The 17,576-nt window shown below is 47.4% G+C and overlaps 2 protein-coding genes across 2 annotated transcripts in view; both read right to left on the bottom strand.

Moving 5' to 3' along the window:
* The window catches only part of LOC101984846 (bone morphogenetic protein 8A-like), a 53,725-nt gene extending 43,975 nt beyond the window's left edge, over window positions 1-9,750 (bottom strand). The window contains exon 1 of the mRNA XM_005353298.2: window positions 9,539-9,750. The gene's annotated coding sequence lies outside the window, so the exon portion shown is untranslated. The remainder of the gene's footprint in view (window positions 1-9,538) is intronic.
* A 60-nt stretch (window positions 9,751-9,810) lies between these two features.
* Window positions 9,811-17,576, bottom strand: part of Trit1 (tRNA isopentenyltransferase 1) — a 47,880-nt gene continuing 40,114 nt past the window's right edge. Inside the window, exons 6-11 of the mRNA XM_005353301.3 lie at window positions 16,272-16,383; window positions 15,829-15,941; window positions 15,545-15,622; window positions 12,971-13,080; window positions 12,551-12,668; window positions 9,811-11,182 (exon numbers count right to left, since the gene is read on the bottom strand). Coding sequence (XP_005353358.1) covers window positions 11,013-11,182; window positions 12,551-12,668; window positions 12,971-13,080; window positions 15,545-15,622; window positions 15,829-15,941; window positions 16,272-16,383 — 701 coding nt within the window. The 3' untranslated portion in view covers window positions 9,811-11,012. The remainder of the gene's footprint in view (window positions 11,183-12,550; window positions 12,669-12,970; window positions 13,081-15,544; window positions 15,623-15,828; window positions 15,942-16,271; window positions 16,384-17,576) is intronic.

A 17,576-nucleotide genomic window follows, 5' to 3' on the forward strand; every position in this document is an offset into this window, starting at 1 on the left:
CCAAAGCCACAGAGAAACCCTGTCTCGAAAAAAAAAAAAAAGAAGCTGGGATGATGGCCTTCTACCACCAGACCAAACTAGAAGAGACATTTCGAATCATAAATAACATTCATATGCAAGTCTATGTTCCTCAGCTCCCTTGAAATAACGCCGCTGCTCAGGCAGACAGCAAAGGCTTCATTCAATAGACTTCATTAGCCCACTTCTGGTGACTCAAAGTCTGACTCCAGCTTCATTCCTGATCATGCAGCATCCTAGGGGCCTCGCAGAGATGGAGCTGACCAGGGCAGACAAGCCCTAGGTAACATGTGCTGCCAAACGCAGCATCTGCGAGACCTGGGAGTCAAGCCATGTCACTGCTATGGCCCCATCTCTAGTACACTCAGAAAACTGCCCCAGGCCCACTCATGTCATACACTCCCACAGGGAGATCACCGGTCCTCAGAGGACCAAGTGGGGATAGCAGACACACCTTTCAGTTTCCCCTGGGGACAGACTTGGGACTTGGGACTGTGTCTCTGCCATGGGCACAAAGTGTGGGAGCGTTGTGGCCGTTTGGGCAGCACTGGTTGGCAAGGAGGGAACGCGCAGCAGGCAAGCACGGCAGAGATAGAGCTGGCAGCGTCGGAGTCCTTGATGGCAGCTGTTCTAAGCCCAGCTGCATCATCTGCCCTTAGGGAGTGGGGGGGCACACATATGCTTGACTCTTCCTTGGATCCCATGAGTCCATAAATCCTCCTTTATGCCTACACGCACTCACGCTGGCCTCTGGGCCTTCACCAGTCAAATAACGCCAACCCTGTTAAGTCACTGAAATGCTGACTCTTTCTTCATTTGTGCAAAAGGGTTTTTGGCAAGAACTTGTGAGGTAAGTTGCTCTGTACAAACACTGCTAAGCTACACATTTGCAGGGAGTGATTATTACAGATATCTGATGGAGACACGGCAGAGCCACCTACGTGGAGTTTGAATCTGAAGCCCATCTCCGCTGCTAGAGAACAGGCCATGCTCCCTGCAGGCAGTAACTCCACAGTGGAGACGCAATACTGCATCCAGCACCCTTCCCCTTCTTCCAACCCCACACGCCTTCTAGGAACGACTGCAAATCCATTATGTCCATTTGGTTTCCATGGGAACTGCCTCATCCTTTTAGAAATCCATCCTAGTATGAGTGAGGGGCCTCAGCAGAAGTACAGCATCCAACCTGAGCTAATGAATCTCTTCCATGAACTTGTCCCCCTAGACATATTTCTTAGGTAGCCCAGGCTTTCTTGGAACTTAGAAGCTTCAGGCTCTTGAGTTATAGGATTATAAAAGCATAACATCACATTTGGCTCCTTTTTCTAAAACAAAGTTTATTTTCATTGGGGACTTGAGAGATGGCTCAGAGACGAAGAGCACTGGCTGCTTTTCCAGATGACTGGGGTTTGAGTTCTAGTACCCACATTGCGGCTAACAACTATAACAACAGTCACAGGGGATCCTATGCCTCCTCCTGGCATTTGCCAAGGAGTGCACGAACATACCTGCAGGCAAAACATTCATACACATAAAATAAAAATGAATCTGAAAAAATGTCTGGGATAGGGAAAGAGTCTTAAAAGTTATCAGCCCAGTCAGGCAGTGGTGGCACATGCCTTTAATCCTAGCACTTGCGAGGCAGAGGCAGGCAGATCTCTCTGAATTCCAGGCCAGCCTGATCTACATAGTGAGTTCTAGGATGGCCAGGGCTACACAGAGACCACCTGTCTCAAAAAACCAAAATAAAGTTATCAGCTCAACACCATTTGAGCAGGTTGATTTCCGTGCAACCATGGTGCTTTTTATCTTGCAAAATCAAATCCTAAGCCATCAGACCATCCCAATTTGCCCCTCCCTTTGGGCCCTGGCAGCCATCAGGGTACTTCCTGTTCGTCCACTCTAGATGCCCATTTGTCTTTTAGTGGCTGTCCTATTTGACTTAGCAGCATGTGACTGAAGTCCACTCACGAGGCAGCCTGTGTCAGTACTTCCTCTTGCGGGCTGAGGATCCCACCGTACATACACTTCACAGTTTTGTTTATCCACCTGTCTCTTGAGAGACACTTGGGTCGCTGCCTCTCCATTACTGTTGTGAATTAATTCTACTGCTCCCGCTATGAAAACAGATGCACAGAAATCGCTGAGATGCGGCTTTGGGTCCTAAAATATGGATTCAGAAGTGGAAGTGTTAGGCTCCATGGCAACTTTTTAAAATAATCTGTGTGATATTTGTGTGTGGCGTGCAGGCGAGGGTGTGTATGGTGCACATGTGCACTTGCCAGGGTTGGGTGTTGGTGTCTTCCTCCATCGCTCTCCACTGTGGTAGTCCCTCACTGAACTAGCAGCTTCTTTCGGGCAGGCTGTCTCCTAAAACCCCCCAACACTGGAGTTACAGACACATGGAGCTATCCCATTTTACATGAACTCAGGTCCTTATGCTTGTACGAAAGCCGTTACCACGGAACCATCTCCCTGCCCACAAATTGCTTTTAACTTCTAAAAAGAGATTTGTTTTTATGTGTATGAGTCTGGGGGTATGTATGCGTGCCTGGTGACTGTGGAGGCCAGAAGAGGGTGGATCCCCTAGAGCTAAAGTCATGGACAGCTGTGAGATGGGGGTGCTGGAAAGGGGCCTGGGCCCTCTGCAAGAGCAGAAAGTGCATTTGATCACAGCGCCATCTCTCCAGCCCCTCTTTTTGCACAGGCACTCCTCCATTTCATTCTTACTAACAGCGTGCAAGCTTCCATTTCTCCACATCCTTGCCAACACTTGTTATTGTCCTGACACCAGGAACCTTAACAGGTGTGAGATATCTCTTGGTACCCAGATTGTTAAGACGTGAGGCTTAAGTGTTATTAACAGACCTGCTTCCACCCAATAGAAAGAGCCTGTTTGCAGACAAGGGAAGAGCTGACTGGCTGCGGTCATCTCCATAGCCATGGGCTAAGTAGTACAAGTGTCTAAGGACTAGATGTCTTCCTGGCCTTGGTGGAGATGAACTTGACACAATCTTATTCACTGGGCCCCAAGCTGGCCTCCAACTTGGGCCATTCCTCCTGCCTCAGGATCCTGATCACTGAGATTAAAGGCAAGACTCACCGAATGTTCTATCTCTGCATTTGATGAGGCAGTTCAGTGATCTGATGATAAATTCACCCTTTTGAGTTCAAGTTGGCTTGTTTAGTTTGTAATCATGAGTCTTTAATACAGTTAGTACTTTAGGATTTTTCTAACCTTTTCTTCTCTTGGCCTCTTCTTGTATAAATAATTTGTACATTAAATACACCTACAAGAACATGCTTGAAGTCCAGTGAAGCAAGAAGGGCATGAGTTTGGAGTCAACCCAATCTGGCTTCAAATCTCAGTTACTGGATGTTAACTAAATGGCCTAAGCACTTCATAAGATATAATCAAAATGTGTTATATACCTTAAATATATAGTTTTGTCAATAATATCTCAATGAAGCTGGAAAAAATGTAAAGACTGGCTTAAAGCAAAAAGGATAAAAAACAAGCCGGGTGGTGGTGGCGCATGCCTTTAATCCCAGCACTTGAGAGGCAGAGGCAGGTGGATCTCTGAGTTCGAGACCAGCCTGGTCTACAAGAGCTAGTTCCAGGACAGGCTCCAAAGCTACAGAGAAACCCTGTCTCGAAAAACAAAAACAAACAAAAAAACCACACACTCAAAAAACCCTGGATGTGCTGGCAGATACCTATAATCCCAGGCCCTGGGAAGCCAAAGCAGGACGATTGTCATGAGTCGAAGTCCGACCTCAGATACTTGGTGAGTTGTAGCCCGAGCTCACACACCGTTGCAGAGAGCCTCCAGGAGCAGGCCTTTGTAGGTGCCCTGCCCACAGAGCTTCTTCCAGCACCCAGCTACTACTCAGATGCCATCGACTCTGCCAGCATTCTCTGCACGTTCGTCCCTTTGCAAAGTGGTGCTAACACAATGCATGGGCTGTTAGGGGTACATTATGAAGTACACATGTGTGTCGCCTACAATGCCTGGCACAGTGAACGCTCGATGAAGGGTAGCCTTGACTAGGGAGGCACGCCTTCCAGGATCCAGCCTGGCTAGCTACTGACTACCCACGACTGTTCCAGGTTGGTCTTACGATAAAGGATTCACATTCTGGTAGGATTTCCAGTCCAGTGGGAGCAAGACAGTTCCAGGTAGGACGTGTCACAGCAGAAGAGGGAACACTAAACGGACTGGAGCCACCCACCTCGTTTCAGATCCCAGCCTGCCCTTAACAGCTTTCCTCAACTGTAAAATAGAGCTAATAATAGCAGTAGCTCCTTGGCTCCTTTGGGCTGTTGTGAAGTTTGAGTTAGTGTGGGTAAAGATACCTATGATGGTGCCGGGCAGCAAGAGCTGCGTAAGCCCTCACCAGTGTGCTGTGTAAGCTGCTAGTGACCACACGGGGAGGAAAACCCTTGCCAAGAGCCATACTTTTTATTTTTTGGTGTGTGTGTGTGTGTGTGTGTGTGTGTGTGTGTGTATGTGTGTGTGTACATAAGCACAGGTGCCCTCAGAAGCCAGAGGGGTGGGATCTCACTGTAGCTGTTGTGAGCTACCTGGTGTGGGGGCTGGGAACTGAATCCGGGGCCTCTGCAAGAGCAGCCAGTGCTCTTAGCTGCTGAGCCACCTCTGCATCCCAAAGCTTTTTCTCTAGACGAGAGGACATGAGATCTCAGCCTTGAAGTGTGTGCAGGTGCTTACTAGACAAAGAGTAGGGGGCACAGCACTTCAAGCAGAATAGACGGCAGGAGCCGGATCCGCGACAGAAGAAAACAGACTATTCAAGCAAGCAAAGACACTTGACCAACCAAAGCTGGGAGGTGAAAAGGAGGCGTCATTTTTGGCCTTAAGGTGTTCGGTTGGCCAAGTCAGAACTTGCCCTGGTTAAGTACTGAGAACCGAAACCATAACCCAAGTCCACATGCTAGCAGCATTCACAGGTTCTCTCCAGTAAAAACCGACCAGTTTAATCCACACCTACTACTAGCTCGACACTGCAGTGACAGGTCAAGGGACCATTCACAAAAGGGCCTCGTTTAATTCTTACGATGCCCCACCCCTCAAGGGAGGTAATTCTGTTTTGTATAAGAACATGCTATTTAACTATAGAGAGAACAGACTGGGTTGGAGTGCCATCAGCTACAATTACAAATAGTGGGGTTTCCCCCATAAAAGAAACCTGCAGTAGTCCTACTGGAGCTCAGTTTCATGCCCCCCTCCCTTCAGGACCTTGGTGGTTGGCCACGGCCCAAGAGCGTTACATCTTTGTAATGTTTTTATTCCCAAAGTTCTACCAGCCAGGATTTCATCATGTTCAGAGGTTAGCTTAGGTGACTGTGACTTTCTCTCTCTTTTAGTTTGGTTTTTTGAGACAGGTTTTTCTGTTTACTCCTGACTGTCCTGGAACTCTCTCTGTAGAATGAGCTGACCTCAAAACTCAGAGATCCTCCTGCCTCTGCCTTCCAAGTGCAGTAAATTAAAGGCACACACCATCCTGCCTGGCCTATTATTTCACAAATAGAAAAAGAAAGAAAGAAAAAGAGAAAGAGAAAGAAAAAAGAAATTGGCCCCTAACAAGTTAGCAGAGGCAATTCACTAAACAAGTCTGGAATTGAGTTTTTGATGATAGCAATTTAGCGAAGGCTACAGAGTCTACCCAAATTTGCTCTCCTCAGTTCTTGACATAGGACTTGGCTCATTTCTCAGTCTCTCTGGTGGGTAGGTGTGGTCATATGGATGGTGAGCCCATGGCTAGTGAGCAGTGAGCAGACTGGCGGGGACCCTCGGGGGGACAAGCATACCTCTCCAGTCTTCTTTCCCCTTCCTCCCGCTGGGATCAGGGATGAGCAGGGATGACCAGCTTCAAGCACAGAAAGACTGAGCTCCAGAGGACACTGAAGCAACACGATACTGTGTCCCTGAATGACCACCGGGAGCAGAGCTGTCCTACTGACCTGGTCTGCTCTCCTCAGAGAGGCTAACTCAGAACCCAGTGCTGTTAAGTGAGGAAGAATGACCGCTTTGTTCTTTAAGCCACTGTGCTGTTGAGTCTCTTTGTTACAGCAGCCTAGCCTTTCACTTCAGCTCACACGACCGAGCCCCTTTCTTTGTGAATATTTAGAATGGCTTTACAAATGACCAGCCACCACTGGAGAAAACTGCATCCAAGTGGGCACTAGTCAAATAGGAAATTCCTGCCTGTAGCTACCACCCCAAGTCCTCCTCAGCTTGTGTGAAGACCATTTCATGGTTGAAACAGACTGCTTATGTTAAGACTCACTTAGCCTCTATGTAACTGACTCAATAAGCTTTTGACTATTTCTCCCTGCTGGGGACACAGCCACTGTATTCACAAAAGCTCATGTGTGTGCCTGTTGTGTAGTTAGCTTTTAATATGCTGTGAATTTTTTGGTTTTGTTGTGCTATGGATCAAACCCAGGGCCTTACAAACAACAGGCACACTGTAGCCCAGCCTTCAGGAGTTAGTATGGAAAACTGCTGACTGTGGAAGAAGATGGTGTGCAATTACCTACTGAGCATTACAACGGGGCAAACTGTGTGCACCGACCAAAGATGAACCCTTCCTCATTAGGTCTCAAAAGAAATAATTTCTTTTTAAACTTGTTTCTACCTCCTTGTATATGTGCCCTCCTACGGGCATCCATGCAGAGGCCTGAGACAACTGGCTCTTTCCCACTACCTTGAAGGTCACAGATGAACGCAGCACAGGTGACCAGGCTTGGCTGGCATCTTATTGGCATCTTACAGGCCCAAGCCAGACAGCTGGAGTTAGCCTCAACTCTTCAAAGTACCTTGAGAGATTTTTTAAAATTTATTTATGTCTGCGTGTTCTACCTGCATGTGTGCCTACAGGCCAGAAGAGGGCATCAGACCCCATTACAGATGCTTGTGAGCTGCCGTTTGGGTGCTGGGAATTGAACTCAGGTCCTCTGGAAGAACAGAACAGGCCTCTTAACCGATAGGCCATCTCTCCAGCCCCAGAGTACTTCTTTTTTTTAAAAGATGCTTCATGACTGTGGACACATGGGGAAGCCAGAAAACTTTTCAGCTCTCCCCTTACATCATTTTTTGAGGTACGGTTTCGTTATTAAAAAAAATAAAATAAAATAGGGGTGGAAGGTGCTGGAGAGATGGCTAAGACCAAGCAGGGGACACAAGTTTGGTCCAGCACCCACATGAGGAAGCTCCTTGCCACCTGTAGCTCCAGTTCCAGAGGCTTTGACAGCTCTGGCCTCCCAGGGCATTTGCAGGAAAATGCAGGTGCGTGCACACGTACACACACACACAATTTAAAAATAAATCTTAATTTCTTCTTTTTCCACTACCTCCTCCTCCTTCTACTACTACGAGGAAGATGAGTCTAACTGTTCACTGTGTGCTGGAATTAATCACCAAAGGCACTCAGACAACACCGCTGGCGGCCAACTCAAGGGACCTGGATGAAGGACCCTGCTCGTCCAGGGATTAGCTGAGGCCAGACGGTGCAGTGTGAGCAGAGCCCTCGCTGGTCTCAATGGTCCTTCCCAGCTGGTGAAGGGACCCCAGGTGTCCCGGCTTTACCACACTTGCTGTGACTGGTACATCCATATTCTCACTTCAGCTTCTACCTGTGGAAAGGCTGATGCGTCTCTCGGTCGCCTGATGGAAACCAAGGGGCCAAAGACTGTGTCCTTCCCTGGCCGCCTCCACCAGAGAGCAGCAGGGCGATGCGGGGCCCCAGGCCTTTTCACGGTTGCTGCAGGAATTTCATCTCCCATCTCACAGTTTCTAACGTGAGCAGTGGGTTCAACCGCCGTGCCCTGAACTTAACAGGCACTTAAGAAAACCATTAGACACTGACTGGTGGGGTGCGGGAGGTAAAACAGTCTCAGATTCCAGCAGACAGAGAAGTGAGTTCAGAGAAGCCACCACTCCTGGTATTTCAGATGGAAGGATTAAAGAGGTCTTTTGAGGTAGAATTAGTAAAACTTGTTTTTCTTGATTGTCTGCTGACATTTTTAAGGCTTTAAAATATATTTAGCAAGCCAAGTGAGGCATTTCAGAAACTAAGCTTCCTCCCTAAACAAAGCCAACTCCACACAACACTCAACAGCTAGAATCTTCTGGCTGCTTACCCCCGTCCCTGCCCCCAGCTAGCTGGCTAGCCACGCTCCCCCTGGGCCTGCATCTCCCACAGTTCTCCCTCCAAGGCTGGGGGAAGATAACGTCCCTGAAGTGCTTGGCACTGTTTGGCTTCACTGTAAGCACTCTGCACCCAAGATGTGGCTTCCCAGCCTGTTGACTCAAGTAATACACCGTCTGGGGAACTCAGACACAAAGACCAAGATGGCGGGGGTGCACTGCTGGCTTCTTTGACAGGAGAATATATTAAGAGCCGGCCAGTACTTTTGCTAAGAGGTCAAAGTCTTTCACCCTGACATAACCACACTTTGAAGGGTTCCTTTGCTTCTATTTTGTGTATGTGTGGGGGCATGCGTGGGCAGAGGCCAGAGAAATGACCTTAGGTGACACTCCCCCTCAGGCACCAGTTTGTGTTTTGTGCGTGTGTGCAGGTGGGCGGACACCTGTGTGTGCATGCATGTGGAGGCCCTCTCTGCCTTTAAAAAGTTCTTATTTTGTAGGTGTGTGTGCTGTGCGTATGTGGGGGAGTCAGTTCACTACCTGACTGCGTGCATCTTGTTGGTACATGCTAACGCCCCGGATCAGCTAGTCTGACAGCTTCACAGGACTGTCCCGTCCCCCCGCGCCCATCTCTCAGGAGTTCGGGATTACAGAAGCCTACATGACATCTAGTTTTTTACATGGGTACTTTCACCTGCTGAGTCACCTCACTAGCTCTCCCCCTTTTATTTTTTTGAGACAGGGCCTCACTGTGAAGCTGGAGCTTATGGATTGGCTAGGCTGGCTGGCAATGAGAGCTTCACTCTCTATCCCCTCGCCCCTCAGGCGAACTCAGTCCCTGTCCTCCCAAAGCCGGTGGGTGCTCTGCTCACAGAGTCACTGACCTGCCCTACCACCACTTTATTTCCTGGTTTGTCAAGACAGGGTTTCTCTGTGTAACAGTCCTGGCTGTCCTGAAACTCGCTTTGTAGACCAGGTTGGCCTAGAACTCAGAAATCTGCCTGCCTCTCTGCCCTACCACCTCATTTTTGGACGGTGCATCTCACTTGCCTCTAGCAGCATATATTATGCCAGGCTACCAACCAGTGGGCCCCTGATATTGTTTCTAGATCCCTAGCAATGAGATTAGAGGCATGTTGTGGGGCTGAAGAGATGGCTCACCAGTTTAGAGCATTTGAGGCTCTTTTCCAGGGGCTCTGGATTTGATTCCCAGTAAACCACACAGCAACTCCTAATCATCCGTAACTTAAGTTCCAGGTACTGGATGAAAGGAGCGCTCATGGCGTGCACACAAAACACGATACACACAAGATCAGCAGGAGGCTGGCACGTCAGGTGGAGTCTCATACCTGTGTGTCCAGTAATTCACAGACCCAATTTGTTCATGCTGTGCTATTGTGTGGGGTTGTTTTGGTTTCACTATGTAGCCCAGGCTGGCGTGGAACACATGATTCTTCTTATATGGCCTTTCAAGTGCCGGGATTCTAAAAATTATACCCTTGAAAGATGCTCCTTCTTCCTCATTTTTTTTTTTTTGTTTGTTTTTTGAGACAGGATTTCAATGTATAACAGTCCTGGCTGTCTTGGAACTCATGTAGACCAGGCTGGCCTCAAATTCTGAGAGATCCACTTGTCCCTGCCTCCCAAGTGTTGGGCCACCATGCCCAGTTCAAGATGCTCCTTCTTGCATGATTCCTTCTTCTCCCGTTTACACTGAAATCTGCAGTCTCTCTGACCTTAAGTACTCTTGGTACACTGGCTGGTTACAAGGATGTTCCTAAGATTCCCCGAAAGCAGACCGACTGACATCTCTCTGTTCCCTTTGGCCCACTCCAGGGTCTCACACAACAGACCTGGAACAAAGGCATCTGAAGAACTACAGCTTCTGGTGCAGAGTTCTCTAACGGAATGATGGAAATGTACTGAAAACAGCAGTGCTGACACCCAGCACTGTGAATGTGGAATACTGAGCAAAACAGCAAAACACACTGACCCTATGCTCTACACAAATGAACAGAAGGCTTCAGATAACAAACCCCCAGGGAGAGACCCTGCAGGAAAGTGAGGAGCGGGAGTGCTGGGTATATGCCGTATCTATGCTGAGAGCAGAGTTGGAGAAAGAGCTGCCACACTGACAACAGGGCACACTGTGAATAAACTAGAGGGCTTTTGCAAACCTTTTTATTTACATTTCAAAAGAACGTATAGCTTTCTGCCCTAGAAAGACAGCAGCGCCAGCCATTCTGCACGGGAGCAGCTAACTCAGCAGACTCAGATCTTTCTTTAGTCTTCAAGACCCGGGTCACAACCACCTCCGCCTGACCCCTCCGTCTTCTGAGATTCAGAGCTGGGACAGCTCGCCTCATCGTCTCTCTGGGCTGCTCCTTCCTGCCGTTCTCTCACATCCAGAACTCCTGACTGTCTGTGCCTTACAATACTTCAGTCATTGACAAAAGCATCTGGAAGTGAGATATTTTTAGCCAGTACCCGGGACAAGAACTCTCTTTTAAAGGATGTACTGAATCTTGGTATTCACCACTAAAAAAGATCCTCAAGTAGAAAATGTGCAATCTGTGCCTCTTTCTAAAATAAAACCTTTAAGGTTCAAAGAAAAAAAAAATTGCACCCTGCACTACATCACTACCAGACACAACAGCCACACAAGGGCTGAAAGGCCTGCTGCTCCCACTGCAGGCCACACCACAGAATAGAAGATAGAGGGGCCTCTGCCCAGCCCTCCTCCGGCCAGGCACGGGACACCAACACTCCCCTCCCTCCTGCACTTGATCGCCACATCTCTGCAAAGGCCACCAGGCACGTCTCTCAAACCCTGGCTTTCAGCTCTTGCTCATGCTGCCCTGGGGACTTCCCCTCTTTAGGTTCCGGGTCACAGTCTGGGGAACTACTTTGGGTTTCTATGGGAGGGACAGCATCTGAGTTCAACTTTCTTCTTTTCTTCAATCGGTGCAAGTGAGATTTGGATTTTATATGTGCTGAGAAGACAAAAACCAAATAAACAAAAGGATATCAGCTTTCTAGAATTCTAAAAACAAACAAAAAATAATAAACACAACCAAACATTTGAATTTAACTATACAATCTTTTTCTTTAACTATTAATAAATAACAGAGTAGCCACATGTTTGTTTGAGACAAGGCCTTACTCTGTAGCCCAGACTGACATCACGCTCAGGCTCCTGCCTTCGCCTCCCGGCCTGTGCTGCACACTGACTGAGGCTCTGCAGGGCAGGTCAGCAGTGAGCGTGCCCAGTCCACCGTAGCACAGACCCGCCCAAACTCTCACTCTTACCCAGTGACTGTCTCATACAGGCTCATTTTTACTATCCTGTCCTGCAAGACTTATCCTCTGGGAACACCTAAAGAGAGGGATGGCTAGGCTAATTTTAAAATTTATTTGTTTACTTAATTGTGCATGTATGCAGGGGCATGAGATTGCTTACTGGCAAGCTTCTTCACCCACAGATCCTAAGCTAAAATTCTTTTACACATAGCAAAAGCATCATTTTTGGGGGGGTGGGGGTTGGAAGTATAAGTAAGGAAATAAACTGAGGAAATTTGTGTGGGAAGAAGAGGCAGCTTTATTCTCTAGGCGTAAGGCAAACCTGGGCTCTGGGCTGCTTTCCATGGCAGCAGGAGACGGAGCAAGGACGCGACAGATGGCACTATAGAAGGCTCACACAGCCAAGCTCACAAAGGCTCACAAATGTCGCTTCTCTAAGGCTCTCCCCAAAGGACATTCGACAAACCGAAGCACTAAGTTTCCTTCACAAAGCAATCAGACACCCTCTCTCTTCCCCTTTCATCATTATACACCAACAACCAAGGCTTCTTCTGCTGGATGGGCACACAGTCGCCCCCAGTCTCTGACAATGGGGTTCATTTTGTCAAAGATGTCAGTTAATAAACCTAATCATTCTATGGGCCGATATGGAGAGAAACATCTACTCTGAGAACCCAAGCAAAACTACTCTGAGCAGGCTTCCTGCAGCTGGATCAGGCTAGCTCAGGCTAGCTCAGGCTAGCTCTCACAGCTTTTTCCCCACCTACCATCACAGTTTGACAAGTTAGCCTGAGAGTGCTACAAAGACCCCCTCGGCCTCTGAGGACCCTGTGCACACCTGCTCCCTCCCAGCTGTGCCTCTGCTCCCACACAACTGGAGGGCGAAGGTCTTCTGCACTTCAGGATATGGGGCAATTCTCTAGTCTGGGAAAGGTTCTCAGGAATCTGTCCTGTTACAAAGCTGACTCCAACATTCAACTATTAAAGACTAAGTTTTAAGAAGTGTGACTCCCCCAATTTAGAACCCATGACACCCCCCCACAGTCCCCATCTATCCCCACCTGCCCATTCCCGGTCCCCGATGATGATCCGGTCACACAGGTCACACATGTGGTAACTTCTCTTGTTCTCAGTTTCATCATACGCCATCTTCATTGGCGTGGCTGTAGGTTTGTGACCCTAGAGAGCAAGGGGAAGGACATTCAGCTCAAGAGATTTGGGGACAATTCTCTGATATTAAGGGGAGTGGGATTTTTCCAAGATTCCTTTTTCATCCCCCAGAGAGCAGGTGGGCTGTTAACAGATTTTAGCAACAACCTTTCTAAACGTGAATGTTAAAACAAGCTCTGGGAATTTAAAAGCAGCCAGCTTGATGCTTTACTTCTCTGAAAAGGGATTTGGCTCCCCAAATTAGCAGCAAGTGTCAACAAAAGAAAGCCCTTTGCAAACCTGACAACAGACCATGCCTCCTTAATAGTCACCTGGATGAAACTCTGTACTATATTGACAGCAGGTTCCAGAACAGACTCTTCCCACTTTGAAACATCAGATACTTCTAAGCCATATACTGGGGGTACACTGGGACCAGGTCCTAATGATGACAAAGAAAAGTTGTGTGAGCCTGGACTACGAGACCCAATCTATTCTGTTTCCAGGACTCTTAAAACCCTCAAGAGGAACACACAGGGCCAAAGGAGTGACATTCTGACCATGCTATTCATCCTACTATAAATATGAGCCACAATTCCAAAGACCCACAAGCTTGACTTGTATGCAGCCAACATTCCTGACCATGCAAACAGACTCGAGAGCAGAATCTTTGACCAGTAAAGAAATCAAAATGGAATAACAGGTCTTGTGCCCACTGTGTGGGCTGTTGTGATAGAAACAGCATTTCACAGGAGGAACTAAGCAAAGAGCCCTGAGTGTGTGCCTGCTCTAAATTTTATGTCATTGATAACATTTGGATAACCACAAGCATCAACCAATGCACCACTGAACTCAAGAACTGGTCTTGGGGCTGGTCTAGTTGAATCTCACTCTGACCTTCATGATTTTTTTCTTTTCTTTTTTTTTTTTTTTTAATTCAAAGACATATGTGACCTAGGCTGTCCTCAAACTCACTGGGTACCTGAAGTTGGTCTTAGACCCCTGATCCTCCTGCCTCTCTACCTTCCAAACGATGGGATTATAGTCATGTTGTACAATGCCAGGTTCCTAAACACCTTCTTTTAAGAGCCATATCTAAGGGAGGTTTCACGTGTCCTCATGAACGGACATAAGGCTGGCGGTATGGAAGAGCAGACACCCACCCACCTGGGCCAACTGTGCTATGATAGTTTAGCTTCAGTTCGTCCACACTCTACAGACACACTGGGCCATCTCTACAGCTAGGTGAAGTCAGTTACTTGAAGGCAAGAAGCATTGTCCCATGGACAAAAAACATCAAAGGCATTAGGATGCCAACGGCTGACAGGTGCTGGCCTTTTGAGTGTGCCAACCACAAATAAGATTCTTCATAAGCCGGACTGGCCTACACCTGCCAGCACATGGAAAGGTGAGACCAGGAGGGTGCAGGCAGTGCCCACAGCACACCTGGCCTTAGTTAAGCTCTGCACCTGTTTCTAGGCCACTCTACGTTTTCCTTTCTCCTCTAAGTCCTTTGTTGGGCCTCTGTGCCCTGTCTAAGCACCTTTCAACAAGTTCTCGGCTCCCAGCTGCTATTTCTGGCTTGGGTCCAAGGCCAAGCTGGGGTGGGGAAGTCCCTCTGGCTCTCTGCCAGACCATATCCCAGAAGACTAGCCTTGCCCAATCAAATGTGGCTCCTGACTTACAGGGCAGCTGTGCCTTTCTCTCTGGCACCAGGACTGTGCCTGCACAGAATGAGGTGCAGGCAAATGACACTGTGCCATTAACCCCTCCTGGTTGAGAGACAGGAGTTACTGTGGCCTTACCACAAGAGGAAGTTCCAAACTATCACAAAAAAGCCTTTTGTTTCAGACTTACTGTCAGACTTGGGAAGGGAAGCTGCAGTTGAAATCTGTGGTTCTGAACCTCCAGTTCAGCTGAGACTAGGCTGGGATCCCTACTACTTATCAAGACAGGCAGAAAAGGCGAAATCGAAAGAAGTGGCATGTATCAAGGTGTACATGGTCAAGGGCACCAAAGGGCAAGGCTGGAGACTGTAGCTGAAGGCAGAGGTCTGCTGGTAAAATCAACCGGAGATGACGCAGAAGAGTATTCTAAAAGTGTCCCCAGGATAAACTAGAGTTCACTGCACTTAAATCTATCTCCTTTTAGCTCATAAGCACACAACTGGGGAGCTGGGGGCCTGTATGAATGCTGGTCAGCCAACAGCATAGCTCAAAGAAACATGAGCCTAGACTTAAAAAAGCCAGGCCTGTATTTGGGCTCTATTGCCTTCTAGCTGGGGGTGGGAGAAGGGGAGTTATTGGACTTTTGCTAGGTCTTCACGTTCTTACCTGTAAAATAAATGAAGCCTCAATACAACTATTACAGCACAGTATTTGGTGTTAGAGACAGTGTGAGACTTTCCTTCCCTCTCCCTTAAAAGTTCTGTCCAATTACAGTGTCAGCTGAAGCAATTTAAGTGCCCACCGTGTATCTGACCACAAGATAAAGCGAGGGTAAACAGAGAATGTTGTGTCCTTTCTATTAGAGATCACCAGACCAGGACCATTTTAACCAGGAAAGCTCCCGCAGCGTTCTGCCTGCTCTCAGGTGTAAACAGAAGCTGGAATCAGAGCTAACGCCCAACCTGCTCACGTGTTGCTGTCTTGCTCTTCTTACCTGTGCTTACAGCCACCACTTTCTGTTCAAGGAGTAAGGAAACTCTTCAATGGAAACTTATCTGGTTTTTTTTTCTCCCTAAGACATCACCAGATAACACCCCTGAATAATATTCTATGCAAAAGACCCACCTGTGGTCTAAACTCTCAGGACAGATCTAGAGGCTACTGTTCATTTGCTGAGTGAGAAGACATCAATATTCTGCCAAAACGGATCCAGAAGAGGAGGAGAGAAGTGGGACTTACTGCTCAAAAATCGGTTTTTAACCCATCGGTTTTGCTTCCGGGCGTATCTCTTAGTTACTTGTTTCAGAGCCTCGATACCTGGAAGATACAGCAGACACAGTAGTATCCAGGTGAGCATTTCTGTCTGTCAGGAGACAACCCCTCCCAAGTCAAGAGCAAAAGAAATGAGCACACTGTTAGACTTCACAGACAACAATCTCAGTGTTTAGCTGGGACTCTTCTAGCCTCAGCCCAGACTATCACCCAAGGATGTCCAAGACTAGTTTAGACGGAGGAATTCACACCTTTCTTTAGAAGCTGGTTACTAGTCTCTGGTGTGCATTTTCCCTCAGTGATCAGGTACTCGTGAAATTCCTTGAAGCCAATTGACTGGAAGATACCATGTTGATAGTCCTGGCTGGGAACAGGAGAGCATCAGCAGTGAGCCACAGCCTCTGAAAACTAGCAGGGGCCTTGGATGTTATCTCATCGGTGAGAAAAGTGAATGCCTGAAATTCTCCCCTTCCCGCCCCACCAGTCTCTGGGTTACTTTCTTAAAAGTAACTTCTGGGAATGCCTGAAGAAAAACAAATTACTCTTGTAACAGGTATAGAATAAACCTTCAACGAGCCCTGCCAATGCCAAGGCTGAAGACTGGTAAGTAGATCCAAAGCCAGTGTTATGTCTACGGTCTTGCAACTATGGGCAAGCAATGGAGAGTAGGTCAGAACAGCAGCCAAATCCTCACCTATTTTCTGAAATGTTCTTAAGATTATAGCGCCTGTGAAAATCTCTCAGCTCCTCCAGGAGTCCGGCAGCGAGCATGGCATCCACTCTCTTGTCCAAGCGCTCATCTAGAACTTGAGCCAAAACAGTCCATGAATGAGCAGCACGTGGCAGGGGCTGACACACACATGGCGAACTGAACAGGCTACCCCAATATGGATTTTATCCAAATGAAAGAATTCAGATCTCAGAGTATATAACAATTCATATTTATTTATTTATATTTGTATTTACTGTACTTTAGACTGTGCATAGCAAAGCAAACCAGAATAAAGCACGTGCCTTAGCTGGAATGGAGGGCGAATACTTCACTATGGAGACTGCACACCCACTGCTTTTCAAAGTGTAGACCAGGCTGTCCTGGAATTCACTGTGTGGAGTGGGTGGCTTGGAACTCACACAGATCCTCCTGCCTCTGCCTCCCAAAAGTGTGCACCACCACATCCAGGGTTGACTTTTCTTAACTTTCGTCCTTTTTTTTTTTTAACTCTAACTTTGTTATTTCATTTCAGAATCCCCGGATGACATCTTGGTGCATCCTGAACCACCAAGTGGGTAGAGCATCACCCAGGTGCAGCAGCCAGGCGTGGCTCTGCCATGAGTCAAAGCCATTAGTTTATACTGAACTGTAGTGTAAGGTTTGATGTTAAACATTTCATTATAGAAAAGTTACATTTTCCCAGAAACATATAACTGAAAGTGATTTAAAAGCAAACTATCCTTATAATTATGACCATCTATCTGTCTGTGTCTCCATTGCTGCCACCTCTCTGCTGCTAATGAGCACAGCTTTGTTCTTGCCTCGCTGAGATTTGTTGACTGAAGACTGGTCATGTATGGAGCTCACTGCAAGTGTTCTGAATTCCATTGACTTACTCATTTATTTTGCTGAGCTAGGAAATGAATAGAAAGCTCTGTGCATACCAGACAACTGTTCTGCTACTGAGCCATATTCCCATCCCACAACTTTGTGTAGTATTAGTATTTTGAATCCCTAATGGATGCTATGAAATATGTACTATTATTATCATTCCTATTTTATAGAAGAGCTGGAATACATAAAGGTAAACTAATTGGTCTTAACTCACAGAACAGACCAGGTGGTGGTGGTACACGCCTGTGATCCCAGCACTGGAGGCAGAGGCAGGTGGATCTCTGTGAGTTCAAAGCCAGTTTCCTAGTCTACAAACTGAGTTCTAGGACAGCTGAGAGCTATTACACAGAGAAACCTTGTCTTTAAAAACAAGACAAGCCGGGCGGTGGTGGC

This window comes from Microtus ochrogaster, chromosome 10 (assembly GCF_000317375.1).
Source record: "Microtus ochrogaster isolate Prairie Vole_2 chromosome 10, MicOch1.0, whole genome shotgun sequence".
NCBI lineage: Eukaryota > Metazoa > Chordata > Mammalia > Rodentia > Cricetidae > Microtus > Microtus ochrogaster.